Genomic DNA, 23,160 nt, shown 5'->3' on the forward strand with positions numbered 1-23,160 from the left:
CTGGAGAACTCATCGCTACGTCTTTATTTCACCCGCGGCGTGACTGATTCCTCACTTATTTCCAAAGACAGGGAAGGAGCAGCTGAGGGGAGAGGAGAGGGGTGAGGGCTTGGGTTTGTTTGCCATCTTACTGGCATGGGCCTGCCCCTTCCTTTCTTCCCTTCCTTCCCTCCCCATCAATACCCAAGATCATTCCCATTCAGGCTGCGCGGGCACACACGCTAGGGGAGATGACGGCTCRCTGCTCGGGGTTGCCTGGACGACATCGGGCATCCCTGTGCGAGGGGGGCAAAGTTTCCCAGGCCCCTCGGCGGAGGGGAGGGAGAGGAGGAGAGGACGGAGCGGAGGRGAGCGAGGCGGCCGAGACGCAGGAGCCAGCGGCCGGGCGGAGGAGCGAGCAGAGCAGCGAGCAGGATGAAAGGGGCCCATCCATCTCCTGCCGAACAAGGGGAGCTTGGCTGGCTGGCCGTGAAAGGACCGAACGAGGACCCARTGGTCGGTGACACGTGAAAGCTTCGGAGCTAACCTTATTGCTTCTCCATTAAGGACCTCTGCAGAGACCCATTCCCTTCTAAGAGATCTTGCCAACCTCCAGAGGTGCAAAGAAAACAAACTCCTTTGTTTTCTCATGTTGTAAAAACAGATTTTTAAATATTTTTTTAGATTATTCTCCTTGTTGGTATGCTGGAAGCTTTTGCAGTTCCGACCTGGAAGGTACCGAGTGTCCCTCTCGAGAGTGCCCTGAGCTCCCATTAACTGCAGTGGGAGGGAAGGCTGCCCAGCAGCTCCCAGGCCAGGGCCCTCCGAGGTGAGAGCTTGCTTCCTCCTCATACAGCTCTTGTTCGCCTACGCCTGCCATCCCCCTGCTTTGAATGCTTGCTACTATACGTGCCACAGGCAGTTAGTGACGGCTGTCCCCCACTTTCAAGCTGAAAAGTCATGGTATGACAAACGAGCGGAAATGAGACCGAGCAACTGAACTAAGGGGCAGCACAGTCACAGGCCCAGGACGTACCGGGAAATCAGGCTGCAAAGCAGCTTAGAAAGAGAGGAGCGTGACTCTTGCTCCCTGACATGCCATKTGCAGCCGGCTCATCACTGTGCCCCAGAACCAGTCCAAGGATGAAACAGGATCACAAGCTCTAATCCTTCATCACAGCAGGCTTTGGTGTAAGATACTCCCTACACTGACTCCTAGTGAGTTTTGGAGCGTAGGAGACACAGCCCAGTATCAAGTGCAGAGTACAAGGCCAGACCAGAACTGTAAGCACCTAAGCCCGTGACCCCTCACACTGACCGTACTTGGTGCCCGGCAAGGGCAGGGTACAAGGAACTGATTGATKTAACAACTGTGCATTTCCCAATCTTCCCAGCAAACTACACAGGTTCAGTTTAGCTCTTCATGGTCAGGATGCAACCAAGTCTAAAACTACACTTAGCTAAAATAAAAAATACACAGCCCATTTCTGCTTCTTTAAAAATGGCAAATAGGAACAGAAAACAACTTAAATTAAAAAATATATAAAGACTAATTTGACTGGAGCAGTATGCATGCCTTTTTCACTGTTTAAATTGAATCTTTTTAAGTTACATATACTTATACTTTAAAAATAAAATTTGTAACAAAAGCTTTCTTATATAAGACTTGTAGAACTCATTATTAGAGCTCCAGAAATGCCAACAATTACTAACTTTATTTTTAAGCATTCATTATTATAACAACATTTGCATTATTTTAAGGAATCTAAAAAAATGAGCAATTCTCCACAGAGTGGAGGATTTACTTTCTGTTTATAAAAACAGGAAGGCTATTTATTACTTGCTAGCATTCTGCCTCACAGAATTTCAAAACGTATAAACGTACACTTACCACAACCAAGTATTGTCATCTAGTTTTACAGATGGAAGAGCTGAGCAGAGAAGTTAAGGATCAAATGCKCCAAATGTTGGGTTTCCATTTTCAGTTTCGTATTGTGCCTGTAACGCTTTGTTCTTCTACTACAATGGCACATATAAATCAAGCAGCTCAGGGAGCAAGTCTACTGATCTTAATTTTGTGGGTACAAATCTTACTGGCACTAATGGCTTCTGCTGAAAGCACAGGCATGCCCTAGCTGAAATGAAAGGGTAAGTATGAAGCATGTGATTAGTTTTATACTTTGAAGATTTGATCAGAGCCTGGAATACAGCCTTGATCTCAGTACAATCAGTGACTATCTAGAGCAGTTTCGCTGTAACTCCAGTACTACATATTTCCTCCTTTGTAAGATAGAAGTTTTATTTATCTGTAATGATAGTCATTTCGAGAAAATATTTAGTTTTGCCCTGTCATGATTCTAGTTTCATATTTCCATATTATTTACATTTGGGCAGTTCTTTTGCACTATTTTACACGCTTCTTCCTGCAAAACAAGCATCCACAGCAAAAGATGGGCAACTTTCATTATATTCTATACATGCAAAGATGGAACCTGGATAAACAAATGGACAGCCAAGGTTTTAATTAGATGGTGCCATGTAGTGGTCCATAGGAGGAGATAATAAAGTAAAGGGATCCATTTCCTGATCTCTTTCGTCATTCTGCACTTCCAAGGCAAGGTTCCAACAAGAAACATTAGCGGTATTTGAGACAGCAGGTGTAGGCCTCCGAATGAACTATAGGAAGTTACTTGAYGACTTGAAATTGTAAGGAGAGGTGCATAACCGCACTTGTTTGGAAAGAGAGACAGCATTTCCATTTTGGACAGTGCTCATGAGACAGTCTTGCTTGGTGAGTCAGAGCTGCCCCAGGCAGAACTGCACGTTCACTTGAAAGCCACAGTCCAGCCCGGCTGGTGCGATGTGATGAACAAATGCTTTAGCAGATGCCACACTGAGCACACTAGTATTCAGATGCATTAAGACCAGCCAAGAATTAGGATTAATGTCACAAGTTTTGCACAGCTTATAAAAGACACTGAAAGACTCTAAATGCTTATTCATACAATAGCAAGCGTTTTCTGAAACCAGCTAACAGCATTTAATCTATTTTAACTCCCATGGCTCGGGACAGAGGTAAACTCAGGTCATTCCATTAAGAATTGAAGAGCACTCTTCATACATCTTAACTGCAGCAAACATTACCAACATCACTTGATAATGCTGCTTCCTTTCTTGCCTTTACAAATTAGGTGCAGATTTCTAAGGCACATTTTTTAGAGTATGGTAACTATGCTAATTAAAAACTCCATGTATTGCCTCAGTGGAATATAGCAAAAGCTACACTGCATCAGACCAATAATCTTTGCCTTTAACATGTGTTAACACAGCACAGAAAGCTGTAACTCTGACAACAGTTATGTAACAACAAGCAACAGGAGTGGGCTGGGAAGCCAATGGCAGTACGGGCTTCAAGAGAGGGCCAGCATATGCTGGAGAGCTTTAGATGTCCTTCCTGGTCATTAAAAKTCTTCCCACAAAAACATTTTCATGATGCTGAGTTTATAGTCTTTACTCTGAACTGTATGAGGTATATGTCCTTCTGCTTAAATTTACTAGGAATTGCTGCCCTGGATAGTAAAGCATCAGGGAAGATGGGAGTCCGAGCAGTAGTCTACTACATGAGTACTACGATCATTGCTGTACTGATTGGTATAATCATTGTGGTCATCATCCACCCTGGGAAGGGCACAAAAGAAAACATGCACAGAGAAGGCAAAATTGTGCAAGTGACAGCAGCAGATGCCTTTCTTGATTTAATCAGGTATGGCTATGATATTGCACGTTCTCTCTACCAATAACAACAGTAATATTTAGAGTCACACAATGACAGTAGAGAATTTTAGACAGTGACTGGATAAACGAGCCAGATATTGCTTTCAGTTAGGTGGCACCAATGTCTCTAACACCAACAACACTACAGACTAAAGAACAATACATGGATTTATTTCCAAATCAGCTTAAGCTGCAAAGGAAGAAACTGCTTTTAAAAATTGAAGCAATATTACACACTCAAAAAGGATTTCTGTCCTGCTGTTTGCATGGGTCTTTTTCCCTCCTTCCACAGCACAGTCCTTATTACCAAATTTCTCTGCTTTCCTTTACTTCCAACTTTTGACAGGTTTCTCACTTCACTTGAACCCCTGATTTAGTTATTCATCTTAATTTTGAATTGTAGCTCCCAATTTGGGTCTATGTACTTAACTTTGTAAATTTTTAGGTATGGGAAGGAAATTCCAGCAATATATATATAAAGAYGCAAGTAAAATGCTTGAAACAAAGGAACACAGATGTAACAGCTGTTTTTCTCCTTGCTCAGAGAGGCTCTGTGACGGCTCTTTTATACAGCTCATGTATCGTAGTTGTATGCCAGGGAGTAGGGAGGCTGAGCTTTTGAGCTCAGCAGCTTTTCCACAGGTAAAGACCAAAAATTTGTGTTATACTAACCCCTCTGTAGAAGCTAGAGACACAGAAAAAGGCATCCAAGGGTCATGTTCCCAGGAAGGGCGACTTCAGAAAGACCCATGAAGAAGTTTACCCTCCAATTCCTTAAGAATTATTCAGTTAGGCTGCCTCTACTTCCATCAGAAATATCACCCTTATGGAAAATAAACAGATAAACAAAACCTCCCTATGTAAAAAGTACACACATACACGCATACATTTATTAATATCACACATACATTTATTAATATTAATCACAACAAGACAGTAGACTGAGTAATAGAAGTCAAGACACATTCAGCTATGTAACTGTAAAAATCATTTGAGAAGTGGAAGTGCACTAAATATCAATGACTTTTTTATGAATCTATATTCAGACAGCATTAACAAACACAAAATTAAAAGTCGGCACCAAGCCACAGAGCTTTGCTTGTTTGGCAATATAGCTAACAYTCTGCTTCATAAGGTGACTTCCTATTTAACACTAAATACAGAGATCGCAATCGATATTATCTATTCAACCCTATGGTATCTTGTCCTGATAAAGCCAACCAGGCCAATGGTATATGCGAAGCTCTGCTCACTGCATGCATAAATACATACATATTCATCTTAAGACTCCTTTGGTAATTAGCTAATCTATTGCTTTATATAGCTGTGCCACTACTTAAGGTATTACTAGAATCTTACTCCTTCTTATGTTCTTTTCTTTCCTTTTCACAGAAACATGTTCCCTCCAAACTTGGTGGAAGCTTGCTTTAAACAGGTAAAAATATTTTGTTATTTCCAAATGGAACTCTATTACAATAGKTTCATATAATAAAATAACAAATTGAACTGTAATAGTGCTTTCCTTCAGAATATCATATGCTTGCACTTGTACTTGCAGCAATGACAGATCTTACGTACCTTGCCAGCTGTCACCAAAAACCCTCCAATCAAACCTGTGCCTTGTCTTCATGCATTCTTTCTCAGTATTTGCTTTAAGAAGTGAAGAAAAACTGCCTGGCCCAGGAAATCAAAAAATKCATTTTCTAAAATGACAAATTCATGAATCTGTAGCAAGCTTCATTAAAGTCAATATTGCGTTTCCTTTTCAAAAGCAGTGTTATGTCAGAGTGGGAGAAACTGGGATATGCACCATGATCCAGAGACTGGATCATGTTCAAGAATATCCCATGGGAATATGCAGAGGTTAGAAACTGAGGCAACAGTTCTGGGGGCATCAATAGCAAAATCGAAACAGGGGCTCCCTGTCACCTACAACAKAATGCCAAAAACATTGCATTTACTTGTTTCCCAAATTTCCCTGTCACTAGCTTTACCTGTTGAAAGGAGAAAATAAAAACAACTAATTAAATTTCTTTTCTAGAAGAAGTACATTATGGTTTCAGTGAAACCTATCATATATACTGCTGTAATCGGATAGCTTTATACTGACCCACAGACAATCTTGAACGGATACTGGCTACCAGTTATTGCTGTAGCAACAAAAAAACTGGAATGTGGAGGTCAAAAAGCAAGAGGATAAAGTAAAAGTTTTCAAAAGTCAGGCTTTGTTACATCTTGCAAAATAATTTTAAAAATATAGTAAACATTTCTTTAGTCATATGAACAGAGACTAATAAAACCAGTGACCTTCTACATTAAGGATTTGTTCAACATCAGACTACATTCAGCCCTAAAAACAACAAATACCATGCGTCTGTTTTCAGTAAGGATGGTGATGGACTCTGGGCAGTGATGGGGAATGGCAGTATGGAAATACAAAAATGTGTATTTGAGCTAGATAACAAAATTCAAAGAATTTAGGGTGATCAGGGGATAAGATTATTGTAAGAACTGTAAATTTTGTGGAAAGCAGGCCCCTCCAGAGATAACAGAAGCTGCTGTAGGACCAGTCTTGGACCTAGTTCAATTGATATTTTTATGAATGACATCATTGCCACAAAATGCACAAAATGAAATTTACTGATGATACAACAGCACTGTGTATCAGCAACAGATACTGGCATCCCCTGGCTCAGGATAACTCTGTGGAGAAAAGAATGTAAATTACAACAGCAAAGTGAATTGGCCCTTGCAGAGGTTGGAAGCTTATTATCTCCTTACAGCTCTGCATCACTTTCCAGATATACTCTTAGGAACTAACAGGAATTTCTGTTTTGAGATGGGAAWGCATCATCAGAAAAAAAGAGGAAAAAATAAAAGAAATAAAAAAGCCCTAGCCTAGTTCCAGGATATATTAGGTGAGATAACTCAAGTAGAAAAAATTAAATATTGCTACTACCAGAAAAATCCTAAGTCAAAGTTTGTCTGGAATATCCAAGCAACTCCGTGACTGGCAGTCCTAAATCCTATATTCTTTATTAAAAATGTACTGTAGATCCTGTTTATATTACATATATTGTATTTCTCAAGTGCTTTTCAGTTTAAAGGGATTTCCTGGAAACAGTTCAATAAACAGGAAATATTTCATGACAGTTGTTTCTAACTTTCATCAGCAGATATGCTTACTGAAACACCAGGATTTTAAATCTGTCATACTGGTGCTACTTGTTTTTGAATCAAGTATCAAAATTAAGATTTTTAGGCATAAAAAAACATTCTACAGGAGAAACAAGAATGCATAAGATTCATAGTTGCCCAGATGACATTATACATCTGACCCTATAACCTTCTTTTCAAAAAGTTATACCATGTTTTTCATATGTTTCTCAGAAGATTTATACAGAATGATTATCCATCTGGCACTAACCTGGTTCTGTAAGACTGTGTTTGCTGGTCCAGACACATAACACTTGTAATACTCCACACTCAAAGGGTTTATACTGATACAGAGCTGTGCCCGTATGGAAACCACCACTGACACATATGCTCCATGTTCARATCACATCTTTTGATATATTAGCTGCTCCCAGTCTGACTTATAGCACTCTAAGGCAAGTTTACTTCCTGTACTGGAATATATTGGAAGCTTTTTTTCCTTCTTTCTCACTATTGCTAGCACACAGGTACCCAACCGACTGTGTTAGGACCCACAGTAAGGTTTGAACCTGTTCCTTTCCCCATCAGTAGCAGGCACCTGCCAAAGCAGCTCCACCAACGCACAGAATAGCTACCATTTATGAAGTTTTTACCTTATCCTTAGCTTTCAGAAGATCAACTATTACTGAGATGTTGCAATACTAAGACACAGAAAATTGCACTTTCCTTAGCACAATACATTTTAGTGAAGTAAAGAAGTTTTCTGGATGTGAAATTGCTCTCATGCAAAATGAAAGGGAAGGACTGTGCACAGCGTGATAACCAAGGCTGGAAGCTGAAGGACAACGGGCTTCTAGTTGAAGCTGGGAAACAGGTTATAGGATTGCTGATGGGGGAAGAGACTGGAGGAAGCCTAGGACCCTAGGGTTTATTCAGGAAAGGTCTTCTCATTCAGTCCTCTGTCCTTTGGATTCTCTTTCCTGTTCCTCTTCCTCAGCAAGTCACTGAGGTAGACAAAACTGTCGCYGCCTCCTCCTTTGCACATTTTCTTCCCAGGAAATAGGAGGAATGATGGATGCAAGTGCCCCTTCCCTTCCAGAATGGCCCCTCCACTGTAGATCCTGTAAGCCAAGAAGAGTCCCTGCAGGAGCAACAGATTGGCCACCAAAGAGCTAAGGAAATCCTTCGTTTAACCTGTGCTTGAGAAATGGCAGAACTATTTCAGGCCTAACCAGTAGCATTCGTYCCCTTGTACCAGGAAAGCCGCTAGAGATGGAGATCCATCCTTGCCAGCAAGTGAAGTTAAGAATAACAACCTGGGCAGTTCTGTGCTTTAGCTTCACTCCATCCTTTGCTAGTTCCCCTCCTCTCCCTCTTAAAGTGCAAAGTCCTGTTGGCACGCTGGTTCTATCCAATTATATCAATGGCAAATAGGGATCACTGGAAACAGTAGATTTTTAAACAAGACAGCATACTTTCTGGTGCTGGTTATTTCCATGACACATCTTGCTGTCTTTGCTACGTGCTGATCATTTGGCTTTGGGAGGATTTTTATTAGTTTTATTAGTTACAGGAGAATCTAAAAAGACAAACATTTGATGCTTATCTAAAGTTATTCAATTGGGAGTATCTTAAGAAATCCTTGGTATCTTTCACTTCCGTCCTTCATTTCTCTTTCCTTGCTATGTTTGAAGATCCTATCTACACAGGGGCTAAGCAGCCTGCTTTGTAGGCAGATACTGCTTTTTAACTGTTCATTCTTCATGTTGTGCTTGAGGATATGTCAAAAGACAGAAGAAATGTAAGTGAACTTGGGACACCTGCAGAAAGAGAATCAGTCTAACAATTTTGGCAGGGGTGGGGGTGACACCGTGTTGTAAATATGCAGCATTTGACGCCACTTGAACTAGAAAGGTGCATCTGATATCTGCCTTTCTTCCGATATGTTTTTAATTAACATCCTTCCCTCAGTGCATCCTTAGCAAGTGGATTGGAAGTGTTAATCACATATCCATACATGTGATTATTAACTAACACATGCTGTCTATTCCGAGTGATAGTCTTGGCTGGTTGAGATATACTTTAATCTCTTTCATTCATTCTTCTGTAGACACTTAGGATGCATTCACACAGGTCCATATGGAAAAGAAAGAAAAACTAAATCAGGAAGATTTAATAACTAACAAAGGAAGATGGGATATCWTTGTCTCATTTTCTTCCTTTCATTTTCTTAAGCTTTCATTTAAGGTTCAGAGGAATGGGCTAGCAAGCTTGTTGCTTTTAAAGTCATTATCACTAAAAACTACACCACCACACTGACTCAGCATAGATAGAACTAATTATACTATCTATCTCAAAGTCCTGGCAGTAAATCATGAGTTTTCAGAGCAGCTATACATGTGATTGCAAGGTAACCACTGGAATGTGCTACTGCAATGGTGTAAAGTTGTTTCTTAAAAAGTTATGCAATATATTCAAGAGCTGTGGGTATTTTGTAMTATTAATGAAAACAAAAGAATAACAAAAGCGTAAAACAGTAATTCATTATATTACGCAAGAAAGTAAATATATTGTCTGTTTCATAATAAGACAACTTAATTAAACTTTTTTAAATGTATCTTCCAGYGAAGTCTAGAAATGCCATTATTTTTATATTTTCATTGTAGATAAAGTTCTTAATAGAAAGTTATTAGGATTAGGATGTACCAAATAATATCTACTCTGCCGCTGATTTGCTTTCTATAAATGAACTTACGGAAAACAGATGAATATTTTTCATCTAAAACTTTACAGGCAACACACCTCTGCCTTGAGACAAAATGGCCCAAACTTATCCTCAAAAATGATAGGTCTTCTATGATGTTGTACTAGCCCATCACAGATCATCAGTGTAGGTGTGGAGACTTCTAGTAAAACACAACCAGCTCTTTTGTGATCTCTAGGCCTGCAATGTGTTTTCACATAAGCAGTTTTTCTTTGTCTAATTTCTTCCAATACTGAACAACATAAAAGAATGRGGACTTGCAAAATCTTAATATGATATTAAAATGTCAGTTTGAGCTAAATGAACTCTAGGACAGTTAAGTGTTTTTACTCAGATCTCTAGAGACAGCTGATAACTCTGATTCCCACCAAGAACCAATACAGATCTGCCTGAAAGTGGGGATCAGCTCACAAAATRATCTATATCATCAGTATTGCTGTAGAGGGTGTAATAATCAACTCTGCTAGTCCCTCACCTATTTTAAAACTTTGAGATTTTCTCCCCACTTGAAGGTGCTCTTTCACCTGCTGGCCTTTTCACCCTTTTCCACAGAAAACTCCCTTTGTGGGGATCAAGGAATCTTGTGTCTTGCCTTTAGTGTCATCTGAGAAGGCACTAACAAAAAYTAAACAACTTACACTTCTTCCTAGGCAGAAATCTGCTTTTCAATTCCTTTATTTGGTTTTTCTTAATTTCTCTTGCTTCACCAAGAACTTTCTCATGACCATTTCTGATAGATGGCTTCGCATATAAAAAGACAGACACATCCGCAAAGTTAACCTTAACCTCATTTATCAATAATGAGAGAAGGACTATTCAATTGACTCTCTCAGAGCAAATAAAGTTGCTCGGATTCCTGTTGCTCATGATCCCCATTTTGAATCTCACTCTAAACAAACTGTCTCTCTGCACTGTCCTGCGAAGGGTTCCAGGCAAGTCTTCTTCCTAGGCCAAAGCTAACATCTGTGAATACCTACGTCTTACCAACAGAGTAAGTCAACAGAATATATCTAAGTATCTGTGTACTGCTCTCATAGCTGAAATTGAAAAAGGCTTTGCATTGCTGAGATCCTAAAATCCCTGCTACACCTCTGAAGAGATTAATAAAGGACCAAAGGCGTCCTCCCACTGGAACACAATTCCAGAATCAATGCAAGAAAAAACAAAAAAAACCCCAAAAAACAACAACAAAAAAAAAACCCTGGACTTTCAAAGGGAAGACACTTTATGTGATGTGCTTTTTCCTCTCTAGCTGCCCAGCTCTTTCTCTGTCTCTCCTAATTTTTAGCCCAATTCCAACCTAATCTGACATGGGGAAGAAGTCTCAGAAAAACCCAGACCGTGTTGCCCCTGAGGAAAAAGTAGTTATGACACCTCCTAACCTGTTCTGACAGGCMACAGCCAGTCAGATGATCAGTATACATCTAACACTGTCAAACGGCCATACTACATATTGCTTTTGACCTAACTGAATAAGGTAGGAATGAGAGAAGAATCTGAGGGTCACGGAGGAGAACTGGGGAGAAGACAGTTATGATGTKTCTAGCGAAAGTAGGAAATAAATACATACAAAATCCCATAGGAAAGCAGCCTTTAATTCCAGTGCTCATTAAGCAACTTGCTTTTCAGTGTTGGTCTAATTTACCCCTTTCAGACTTTTGCCTTCAATAAGTTCACTTACATTTATTTYCTACTTAAAAACAGAAATAAAAAATATATAATTATCAAACCTAGGTACATAAAAGAAGAATTAGAAGTGTTTAATGTACAGTATTAGGCAGTATTCAAATGGTATTGTCAGAACTGAAATAAAATTCTTTGGTGTTAACTTCTAGATAATTTCTATTTCCACTCTACCAGCTCTCTGTCACTTAACAGGCAATGCTCTCCCCTCCTTCCCTGGCTGGGTAGTCCCACTCTCAGTGTTTTGCCATCTCTGGCATCCAGCTGATTCAGCTCCTTACCCTTTCCCAAACATGGCCACTAGTTGCTGGGTTAGTTTTCTGTCAACTTAGGGAGTTACTGGCTCATGGAGAGATCAAACTAGACCTGGTACAGAGAAGAAAGTATCACAAAATGGATGGGAGCGGACAAGGCAGTGGAGCTGTGCTGTTCAGCGCGAGGTGACTATTTATTAAAACAGCTCAGCTCTCTCGTCTAACCACAGCCCAAGTCTTATAGCTTTTCTACAAATTTTGTTTAAAACTCAAGAATAGCTGACCTCCATGGACATTTGTTCTACTACATTTTATTCAGAAATCTCCCATAAAGCAATTCTTTACTTGAAATTAGAAAGGTCTTTCAGCCTTCAGGGGATACAGCAAATATCTTTTTGGAGTGCATCAAAATTATTCAGGTATAGAAAATAACAGAAACTCAGATTGGCGTTTCTAAATGCTAATATTCAGGTTTTCCATCTTAGTCCGAAGTACATAAGCTCYATTTCACTCAAATACTTTCAAAGTGTGCAACACTCCCCAAGTATTAGTAATACTACAGTTCTTGGGTTTTTTAGGTAGGCCCAAAGAAACAAAAAAACAAAGTTGCTGAATGATTGACATGTGCATCCCATTGTTTTAATGTGGTATTTAGCATCCTGAGATAAATTTGAAACATTTATCTAGATGTATTTCATAGTCTTTATGCATAGAAGAATTTAAACAGGACAGGGATGCAGGGCTTTTAGGAGCCTGGAGAAAAATAAYCAGGGTATTTGCATCTCTCTCTCTGGAAAAAATAATAGGTAGCACAAATCTAGTTTTTGAAGCAGAGATTTAGCRATATATTGACATATTGAATTTGATTTGCTTGTCCCGTAATGGGGCCACTTCAGGTAAAACTCACTTAATAAAGAGATAAATCATAACTGGTGATTTATTACTGCAAAAGGAGAGAAAATTAAAGGCTTTGCCACGACAAAGCCCTAATTTCAGGTTCAAAAAAGGAAGGAGGATGTATGTAATATTTAGGTTGTTTTCAATCTTTCTTTTTATTCAAAAGATGAAAAAGTAAAGAAATCCTAGAGCACATGAAAAGAGTGCAACTATCCATAAAAGACCTATTTTTAAAAAGCTTTGCTGTACAAAGGAAAAATCTGGTTGGGAAAAATAACAATTTATAAAAACACAAACTAAGAATTTATAGTTTTGTCACAAATTCAGGAGTATGATAAACATGCATATTTGATTTTGACTTACGTATATGAAATAGTGAGYTCTGGAAGCTGAAGGTGAAGCTTCAGCTCTTGTAGTTAATATGAGGTTTTCAGTAAARCCAGGTTTTCATCACTGTTCACTTTACCAATAAATATTACATCAAGAATTCAAATGTCCTCTGATATTAATTATTTAATGTGCGATAACTTCTACCTTTGTTTGATATAATCCACAGTACCTTTCTTTTCTTTTTGTTTTACTAGTTCAAAACTAACTATGAGAAGAGAATGTTTAAAGTAGATATCCCACCCAACGACACATCCACAGTGGCTTCCATAATAAGCAATGTGTCAGAAGCACTGGAAGCCCTCACCCGAATGAAAGAGGAAATAGTTCCTGTCCCAGGTTCTGTAAACGGAGTGAATGCCCTTGGCTTGGTGGTTTTTTCTATAAGCTTTGGCCTGGTGATTGGAAGCATGAAGGAGCAAGGTCAGGCATTAAAAGACTTCTTTGACAGCCTGAATGAGGCTATCATGCGATTGGTAGCTCTAATCATGTGGTAAGTGCCTCCTTGTTATATTCTGTGTTAAATCATTAATAATATTTTTTCATCACGGACATCCGCTGCATAGCAAGAGTCTATGTTTGGCAGGAAGTCAGATAAAGCATTTTAACTGTTTTCTAACTTTTTGGTAAATGAATCAAGGAATTGTAATTCCCTACGCTCATACATACCCACCATTTCACAAGAGTGATTAAAAATCAGGGGCCATGGCAGAATTTGCCAAGCTCATACAGGCCCATTCTATATCTTTAGAAATAGCAATCACAGCAAAGTTTCCTTGCAACTTAACCTGATTTCACTAAAGAAAACTGATAAACCTCTCCTATAATCTTATCTCTACACAGTAAGGCCTTGTTATCATTACTTCACACCACAACTAGTTCCTGCAATTGTGCAGCATATAAATATGACCTTGTATTTTAGCTGGACTGCTCAGATAGACATCATTTTTGCTACTTTCTTTATTGTGTTCAACAAATAAATAAAACCRAAGTATTTTCCCTCAAGCATTACCTGTGAAGTCTCTTCAACAATGAAGATACAGTATTTACCAGGTAAAATGTTGAACTATGACAAGAAATGTCTGAATTGTCTAGTTGCCTTCTTTACTACAGCAGATTGCCTTACCAAAAAAAAAAGCTAACATAAAAAAAAAACCCTACTCAACAGCACATCCACATATGTTTAGTACAAGATGCAAAACTAGAAATAAGTGTATTTTTCCAATAAGTAAAATTATATTTTACCAGGAAACATCTACAGAAAGCAAAAGTCTTTTCTTCTTCCTCGCAAGTACAGTTAAGATGATAAAAGAGTGGGTGAGAATTGTTACTTTTGAGAAGTTTCTACATAGATTTGATGGCTAAAAGTGTTATTGAGATATGCTGGATAAATGGTGTTCTGTGGTCACTCAGTATAAAAAGATAAGAGGAAAYTCGTGGAAATAAGGCTGCATCAGAAGTCCAGAATTATGCTTCTAAAGATCTTAATGGGTTTGACACATACAGCTAGCTCTTCATTTGTAGCCGTGCTTACCAGATAGGGAAAAGTAGCTTTTACCACCCTTGCAGCTACTCCACAATGTAGCCAACCTCTATTATAGAGGGAGATTCCTGCTATCGTGGTAATTTATCCTGTGCCCCGCTGGGAATGGCCAGAAGCAGCTTGAACACTTGAATTCCAAAGGGAGCTCATCTCTCCAGATGTCTGAAAGGCACACTATAAATGTTCTTCTCCTGACTTTCTCCTACCAGATCCTGAATCCAACAGAGCCTATCAGAAATGGTTACTGCTGTGTTTACATCCAGCTTGACTTGCTAAGACTTAAAGAGTTAAGATATTTAACTGCTTCAGAATAACTACGGTCATCCAACCAGTAAAATTCTACAYGCGTGCATTTAAACTAAGAAGGTGTGGATGGGGGGATGCACTTCTACTTTGTTCAGTACAATATTGATTTGATTTCTTACTTGCAGGTATGCTCCACTTGGAATCCTCTTCTTGATTGCTGGAAAAATTGTTGAGATGGAAGATATGGGTGTGATTGGTGGTCAGCTTGCCATGTATACTGTAACAGTTATTATCGGTTTGCTAATTCATGCTGTCATCGTCCTACCTCTTCTCTACTTCCTGATCACTCGTAAGAACCCTTGGGTGTTTATTGGAGGACTGATTCAGGCACTAGTTACAGCTTTGGGAACGTCTTCCAGGTACAGTACGGTATTTTAAGGCAAAATAATTTTTAGTATTATAGGTCTGAGAAACAATTTTGTCTAATGTAATTGGTTAACTCCATATTCATAGATAGCAAATATTCATTTGGACACTTTATTTCAGTTCTGCTACTCTCTGATATAGAAGACTATAACCATTATATTGACTTGGACTGTCTATTTTCATCTTCTGTGAGAATCCTCAAGCAGGGTTGAAATAGGTCTGTATGGTTGGAAGCCTTGTGACTTTGATTAGCCTTGGTGTTAGAGATTTGTAAGTGGTTTGTCATGATTTTGTGTATGGCAAAAAGGCGAGGCAAACAGCAATGTTTGGGGGGATTCTGAGAGGGAGTCTGAGAGCTCTTCTTTACAGGTGAAGTTCTAGGCTCGAAATCATAATCTACAACAGAGATGTCACTTTTGTCTTTGTTGATAAATTCAGAGGGCCTTCATATGAAGAAAAAAACTGTTCATCCCTATGATAAAAGGAAACATTATTGTATCGAAATATAAATTTCCTATATCATATCACCATTCATGAAAACACCTTCCATTTTAATAAATTTTAAAAGTGGCCCCTAAAGATAGATGTTTTCAGTTCACCATTCACCATAACTATATTTAAGATACTAGTGTATGGGTTTATTTTAAAGATCTGGGTGAGAAGCTATTTGGATCATCAATGTGGAAATCAGTGATCTGAATGAAAGATAAACTCAGCATTGATAAAGATTCCAGAGACATGAAAGTCTGTGAAGTAGTTAGCAATGAAGAGGCAGATCACTGAGAGAGAGTAATCTAAATTGCTGGGTGTTGAAAAACCTCTTTACTTTGGTGTAATCAGATGTARAGACATATCTCTAAGAACAAAGAGTACAAACCACGCTTACAGAATGGCCACGTTACCCTTCATTCTGAGGCAATGCCCCTGAAGAGGAATTTGGTGTCTTATTGGCTCACTGGGCATTCCAGTACAATATGAAACAAAAGTGATCAGTTGGGTTGATCCTTCAGTGAAATGACTATTYATATGACATTTGGATGTACCAACAGGGGAACAAGATTAAGGTGGTAAAGTAATGTAACCATCCATCAGAATGCCTTGCCAAGGGGATCCAGCAAATAGCTATGAGAACTATTAAAGGAATATAAAACACACTGAAGGCTTGAATAGCTCTATTTGTTTAAGAATGAAAAACATTGCATAGGAGTGATTTAATCCGAACCCCTGGCACCAAAAATGGGGAACAGGAATTTTTTAATAGCTTCTTCTGCCTAGCATGCCAAAGTATAACAAAATCCAGTGACKGAATACGGAGGTTAAACAAATTCAGACACGGGACTATGTGGAGAATGACAGTAATTAACCATTGGAAAAGCTTTCCAAGGGCATCAGGAGAAGGTCCACCATTAGAAGTGTTTAAATCCAGCTTGAGTATTTATTTTTTAAATAGGCTAGTAGTTCACATAAAAATTAAGTCATCAAAACCCACACAGACAATTTGAACAGCCAATTGTCAGACAGTCTCTTCTGTCATTATAATGCATGACAATCTTTTTTCTCCCTCTCTGTAGAATTTATAGTGTGTATTATTTTCTTTTTTTTCCCCCAGTTCTGCCACACTACCTGTTACATTTAAGTGTCTAGAAGAAATAAATGGAGTAGACAAGCGAGTTACAAGATTTGTACTCCCAGTCGGTGCTACAATTAATATGGACGGAACTGCTTTATATGAGGCTTTGGCTGCAATTTTCATTGCACAGGTTAACAACTTTGATCTGAACTTTGGGCAGATTATCACAATCAGGTACAGAAGCCATTATTACCTACATCTAATAAAAGCACCTTTGTGATGACTCCTTCTTGCCAGTATATGAGATTAAACAAAAGCGTCTAGAGCTAAAAGCAAGAATTACAGCTACAGTAGCTGAATAAATGTAGTAATTTACATCTGCACAGAAGAGGCCCACAGCACATATTCTCCATTAGGTAAACCTTTACRAAACTAGCATGACGCACCTATCGCTGGACTTAGTACAGCCATCAGGAGCAGCTTTTAACAACTTCTAAATTTTCCTTCTTAAGATCTCAYGCAGCTGTTGGGAGCTGTAGACTTACAATCAGTACCAGAGAGCTAAGAATGCATGTACAAAGCAGCACCGTAAGAGCAGCACAGCGGCACGGCACACAGCTAACGCTGGGAGGGTAACGCTTTTCCAGTCGTGATGGCCTCAGGATACAAGTAAAGCAAGCAATACCTTTCATTAGACCAATGGATAGAGCTGAGAAGATATAGAGRTGTTTTCAAATACACAGGCCTTCACATCTCAGAGAGAACAGCAAACAACGCACCAATCAGTACTGCTGGATGATAACTGATCCGCAGTAATTTTGTTATGTTAATCAAACAGTTTAAGAGGAAAGGGTGATGGGTGTATGTGCGGAAGAGAGAGATGTCAGAAGGGGGGAAGGGGACACTGTAGAACAGAGAGACAGATATTTATCATCGGGGATATTGAAAGTTCAGATATGGTGAACTGAGAATGTAGATTTTCAAAAAGAAATACTTTCTTCCATAAAACCCATCTGCTTAATTGAATATTCAACAGGAGGCAAAACTGCTTTCACACTGTCATGAGGCAAATCCTGAGTCTGAGGCAGTAGTTTCACACTCATTAGTACTAGAGCTGCTCACTGCCAAATCACTTGACAGAATAAACTTTTCCTAAATCAGGTGTGAACAAGCATATCTCTGTCAAGTTACTAGAGTGTATGATTCAGAGTTTCTGCCAGCTTTCTGCTTTCTGCTGGCTGAATGCCAGTTTCCGTAGAACAGATGATACTGCACCTGGTGTAAAGGTGTAGTGACATGGACAAACAATACAAATTCCTGTATTAGAGTTGCSAGGACAAAATTACCTCCTCATCTTTTCTTTTAACATGTTTGAGCTGGTAAAGTGAATTTATTTAATAGGTGACAGCAGGTAGCTGTAATGTTTTTGACTGGCCATTAGCATCCAGCAGGGGATTTACTATCTCACAAAACCATGTTCCAGGGTTCTGATTAAAGGTTAAGTGTAAACATTTTGGATTCAGGTCCACACTCCCCTAGAACTGTGCAGCGTTCAGATTAGGGACTGTGCTCATCTCTTTTTATACTACTGGGAAACTGCTTTTTTGCTTCGTATCTGTTTTTAATGTTTGCCAGATGATAAAGAGAGTTTATTGTGGAAGTCAATTAATTGCTCTTGCTTTCTCTATGCACAGCATCACAGCTACAGCTGCCAGCATTGGGGCTGCAGGCATCCCTCAAGCTGGACTGGTCACCATGGTCATCGTGCTTACCTCAGTAGGTTTGCCTACAGATGATATCACCCTTATCATTGCAGTGGACTGGTTCTTGTAAGTATTTTTGATGGAGCCACTAAAGGCTTAGACCGTATTTAAAATCACAACAATCAGGGACGTTCTGAAAATACTGTGATCAATAGATTCCTTCTTCTGCTATGGAAGTTAGTTGGAAAAAAATGTTAAAAATCACCATTTCTTGCAACTGAAGTCTTTTCTTAGAGCAGATGGTAAGGCGTGTTACTGAACRATGGTTCCTTTTGCATGTAAAAGGGTTGCTTAGAAACCTGGATCCTTAGGATACTAAGAAAACTTTCAGACACAATGAATATAATTCAGTTATTAAAGAATTGCTTTAGTTTTTTTTTTTTAATATATATATAGGCTGTTAATCCTGTTAATAGGCTTTCCATCAATCAGGCTCAGAGTATGGAAGTTCACTGATTCAGATCTGACCCAGTTCATTGCAGCCCTGCTGCCTATTTAATCTGTGATTCTGTGACTCTGCAATTCAGGAAAGATTCATATGTATTCCCCACGGACACAGAAATGAAAAACTTCTGAGTAACTGTCCTATCCAGCCAACACAATGTATTGCCCTTCAGTTTCTCCATCCCTCTGTCTGCAGAAGACTAACAGCTATAAGTATATGGGGAAAACCCTTAGGTCTAGGAACTAAACTACAGACAGAAGGCTTCCTCTGCCCTCTATTTCTGACAACTATTAATTATAGTTTCCAGAGGATTCTTCCCTCTCAAAAGAGCCCCAAAAGAAGTTGTCCATCTCTTTATTAGAACAGAATGTCTTCAAATGGTTATCTAACCACACGCCCATAGCCTTATATAGGTGGATACTCACCAAGTAAGGAGCCAGTCACTTCTTTTCAAGCTGCCTCCTGCATCTTCTGGGCAGAGATCTTTAAGAAGGCTGAATTGTTGTAGTTTACTTTGAATCATTTCAGCAGAGTTTCACCCTAAATTACTGCCTATAGTTTATGGTCATGAGGGAAATGACAGTAAGAAGGTAGACTCTCACTGGCTTACATCTCAGGAGGATATAAACCCAAGTCACTATAGTACAGAAATGCCTCCAAGAAGCACCTACCATATGGTCCCTTTATCACTCTTATTGCACATCAATTATTTTTTGCTGTGAAGTTGCAAATATTAACACATTTTGTSTCTCTAAATCCTGGTATACTTGTTAACTTTTATAGATGGAATCATGGCATTAACTGTTCAGATAAATAAATACACCTAACATTGTTGAATCATCTAGTAGCTATTTTCAAAGGCCATTTTAACAACTAGTCTGCATGCATCCCTGAGCAAGTGGTAGAGTCAAGGCTGATCTACTGTTTCTTCCTAGGGATCGTCTCCGTACTACTACCAACGTCTTGGGAGACTCCATTGGAGCAGGAATTGTTGAACATTTATCACGGCATGAACTGAAGAACAAGGATGCTGAGATGGGTAATTCTGTGATAGAGGAAAATGAAATGAAGAAACCATACCAACTGATCTCACAAGAAAATGAGAGTGAGAAACCATTAGATAGTGAAACCAAGATGTAGGGTAAAGAAGGCATGAGTCCAACACTACAAGTGTGGAAAGCTTATACTTTTTCCAGCCATTTATATCTTGAATTCATCAAGCCCATTTAGTCTTCATTTTCTCCCTTCATGCTAGCACTGGAAAAAAATTAATGAAAATATATTCCAAATTAGCAGTGATCAAGGTATATGTTGGCTTCCCACTTAAAAAAAAAATTAACAGGCAACACAACTGGTCCTGCTAGACATGTGCTAACTGAGGATAAAAAAAAGAGAGATCATCTATTAAATCATAAAACATACCAGTGTATATGTCACTCAGTCCTGTAAATGTGATTTTTTTTTAAGAACTGGAAAGTAAAATAAGATAACAGAGCCTGAAAATGGTTTTATTTTTTTAAATACCTGCTGCAAATATCCTAACGTCTATAAGCACACAATCAATGTTTTCAACTTGGTAAGTGCATCCTGCTAACTAAATTAACATTTTTTTCACTTTTTTTATCTGATGCTATTTTTCTATAGTGTCACATCCTTTTTCTATTACTAGCAGCACAATAAAAAGAAAGATGTTAAATGGAAAGATAAAAAAGGAGAAGACATACAAATCAAAACAAAACAAACCCCAATCAGCACTTTTATCAGCTGAGCTGAAATATCATTTCTGAGAAAGTGATTTCACCTGGACATAATTTTTCACGTTAGCCTCAGCTGATCTTGACAAAAACTTAGCAATCTGCTCCTGTTGATTGCAGACATTTATGTATGTACATATAAACACACCTTCATGCTCTGGATTTGCCTCCTTATCTTCAGTGCTGCAACTCAGTTGAACTCTCTATGTGCTTAAGTATTCACAGGAGCAAAGCCCTAGACTGTATTGTCTCTGGGACAGGATATGTGACTTCCTCTATGTTTGAAAGGAACATAGCATGCTGTGGATATGCCAATTATCTGCTTAAGAAGCAATAAGAATAGAAGACAGTGCCAGCACTTTGCAGAAGGTACAGAAGGGTGAGATGCTCAGATCCTCCTAGGACTGGATTTGAAATCAGTCTGTGCTGAATTGCACAGCACATTGACTGATCAGTCAGTGCTGGCATTACTAGAGTCCCTGAGACCCAGAGGAGGTTTTCCATCTGGAAACCTCCCAAAATGCTTGGTCATTCCATTGATAAGCAATGAAGCTATTAGCTGGGTTTATATTTTTTCCATCTGGAAAAGAAGGCTCCCTATCTTAATGTGAAGTTTCCAAATCTTTGTGTGTTGGTCAGCAGTATCTCAAAAATAAAAAAGTAATCCTTTAGGAAGTAAAACTAATGGGTGCTTTTTTTACTTTTTACTAGAAAAATATATAAATTACAAAATAATAAATACTGTAATAAATGTTGAAAATGTAATTAGAAAGGTTTTTTTAAAGGTCAATATTGTTGGTTTTCTTCAGGGAACAGACAAGGAAAGAATGAAAAAAAGGGAGATTATGCAGTTGTAATCCTGTGGCTTTCTTGCTTTCTTTCTTTTTTTTTTCTTTTTTTTTTTGTCTGTTTCAATATTATTCCCTGATGAAACTCTTTTCTAGAAATCCAAATTATATATTTTTCCCTTTTTACCTTGTATTATTATAGGAATTAAACTGAAAAGTTTTATAATGCAGTTACAATTTGGGGAATGAAGAACTATTAACTGAAAGGCACGCTACTGTTAAATGATGTTTCTTGTTCAAATATTTKGTTTTCTTCTTTTTCCTCCTTCCCCTCACCCTTGAAAAAAAAWTATTCAGATGAAAGAAATGAATGAAGGATTCCCTTGCAGTGTCCCAGCTGCTACTCAAAAATGCTCAAGATGTTGCTTTTGTCACTAAAAGAATATCAGTGTGGTGTGCAAGTAACTGTAGCAAAAATGTCAGTACGCYGGTTAAAGGCAAATCTTTTCCCATGTTTTGAGTAATGAGGCAAGACTGTTTTCTTAAGACTGACAATTCCTGCCCGTCGTCTTCAGCTGAGTAACCTAGACAATACGGGCAGGAAATCTCCAGTGAATGAAGTAAGCAGGGTTTAATACAGAGTATTGAGCAGTCAGACCTACAAAGCTCTAAATGAATCTCTGACTGAAAGAAAGCAAGTGTGGGTTTTTGTTTTTTGTTTTTTTTCTAACAGAATGCAGACCTAGAATACAGACAGACATCTGGTATGTAATTAGAGATATTTTTATATAGATACTGTATTCAGAATGTGTGTATAAAAGTTAACTGTAGAAATTATGGCTTAACAATTTAATTTTTGTTAAGATTCTGTTTGGAAATACATTGCAAAGTCTTAATGTAAATGGCTGTCTTTCTATGACATCAGCTGAGAAAAATGAATTGTGTCACAAAGTATGTGATCTTTTTTATACTAACTTTGTTTCTTATGGAAATCAGGTATTATAGAAAGATTCCTTTCCCTATCCCTCACTGGTTCTGCATTGATATGCACCCAGAGTGGATTGAGAAACATTACTTTGTAGATGTATTTTCAATAAAAATAGTTTTACATTACTGCTTTTTCGTGATTTCTTTCAAAGACTCCGTAACAGAAGGAAGGTCAGAAAAACTCAAAGTATACATTTTCATTATATGAGATTTCAGGAATTTCAAGCTATTTTACACAGCATAAGTGAGACTGGACAGAGAAAGGAATGCAAGGAATGGAGGGGCAGGGAGGAATAAAAAGAATCAAAGTTACTCCATCTGAAGTTCATCCAAATTCAAGTATATAAATTCATACTGATACATGGAAAATATTATATGATTAAGCATTTATAATGGCTTTCTTCACTGACTCAGCTACAGCAAAGCTGCCAATTCATTTTGCATGTGTCCAAAATTCAGAAAGTGTCACGGGGCCGTGGCTGGAAGTAAAAACCATTGACCAGCRTTATTTCAGCATCGTAACATTGTAGTCATCTTCTCATCACTTTTCTCGGAGAAATGGTTGCAATGGTGTCAGCATTCATCTGGCAACAACTTCACTTATCAGAGCTATCATCTGAAGGATGAAGGACTGGGAAGGTGTAAAAGACCTGAGCTGAATTACTTGTATCTGGGAAGAGGTGTTGGTTGGAGCGCGCAGAGGCAGCAGGGAGAAGTCCTGCCTTCCTGAACACAGACCAACCA

General features: G+C 38.6%; 1 protein-coding gene across 1 annotated transcript in view; it reads left to right on the forward strand.

Annotated features, from left to right (window-relative positions):
- The window catches only part of SLC1A3 (solute carrier family 1 member 3), a 62,221-nt gene extending 39,774 nt beyond the window's left edge, over nt 1-22,447 (forward strand). The window contains exons 4-10 of the mRNA XM_085326321.1: nt 3,538-3,742; nt 5,146-5,188; nt 13,092-13,387; nt 14,869-15,102; nt 16,719-16,913; nt 18,374-18,508; nt 19,823-22,447. Coding sequence (XP_085182447.1) covers nt 3,538-3,742; nt 5,146-5,188; nt 13,092-13,387; nt 14,869-15,102; nt 16,719-16,913; nt 18,374-18,508; nt 19,823-20,027 — 1,313 coding nt within the window. The 3' untranslated portion in view covers nt 20,028-22,447. The remainder of the gene's footprint in view (nt 1-3,537; nt 3,743-5,145; nt 5,189-13,091; nt 13,388-14,868; nt 15,103-16,718; nt 16,914-18,373; nt 18,509-19,822) is intronic.
- Nucleotides 22,448-23,160: the final 713 nt, after the last annotated feature.

This window comes from Rhea americana, unplaced genomic scaffold (genome assembly GCF_003343005.1).
Source record: "Rhea americana isolate MKP2758 unplaced genomic scaffold, rheAme1 scaffold_13, whole genome shotgun sequence".
NCBI lineage: Eukaryota > Metazoa > Chordata > Aves > Rheiformes > Rheidae > Rhea > Rhea americana.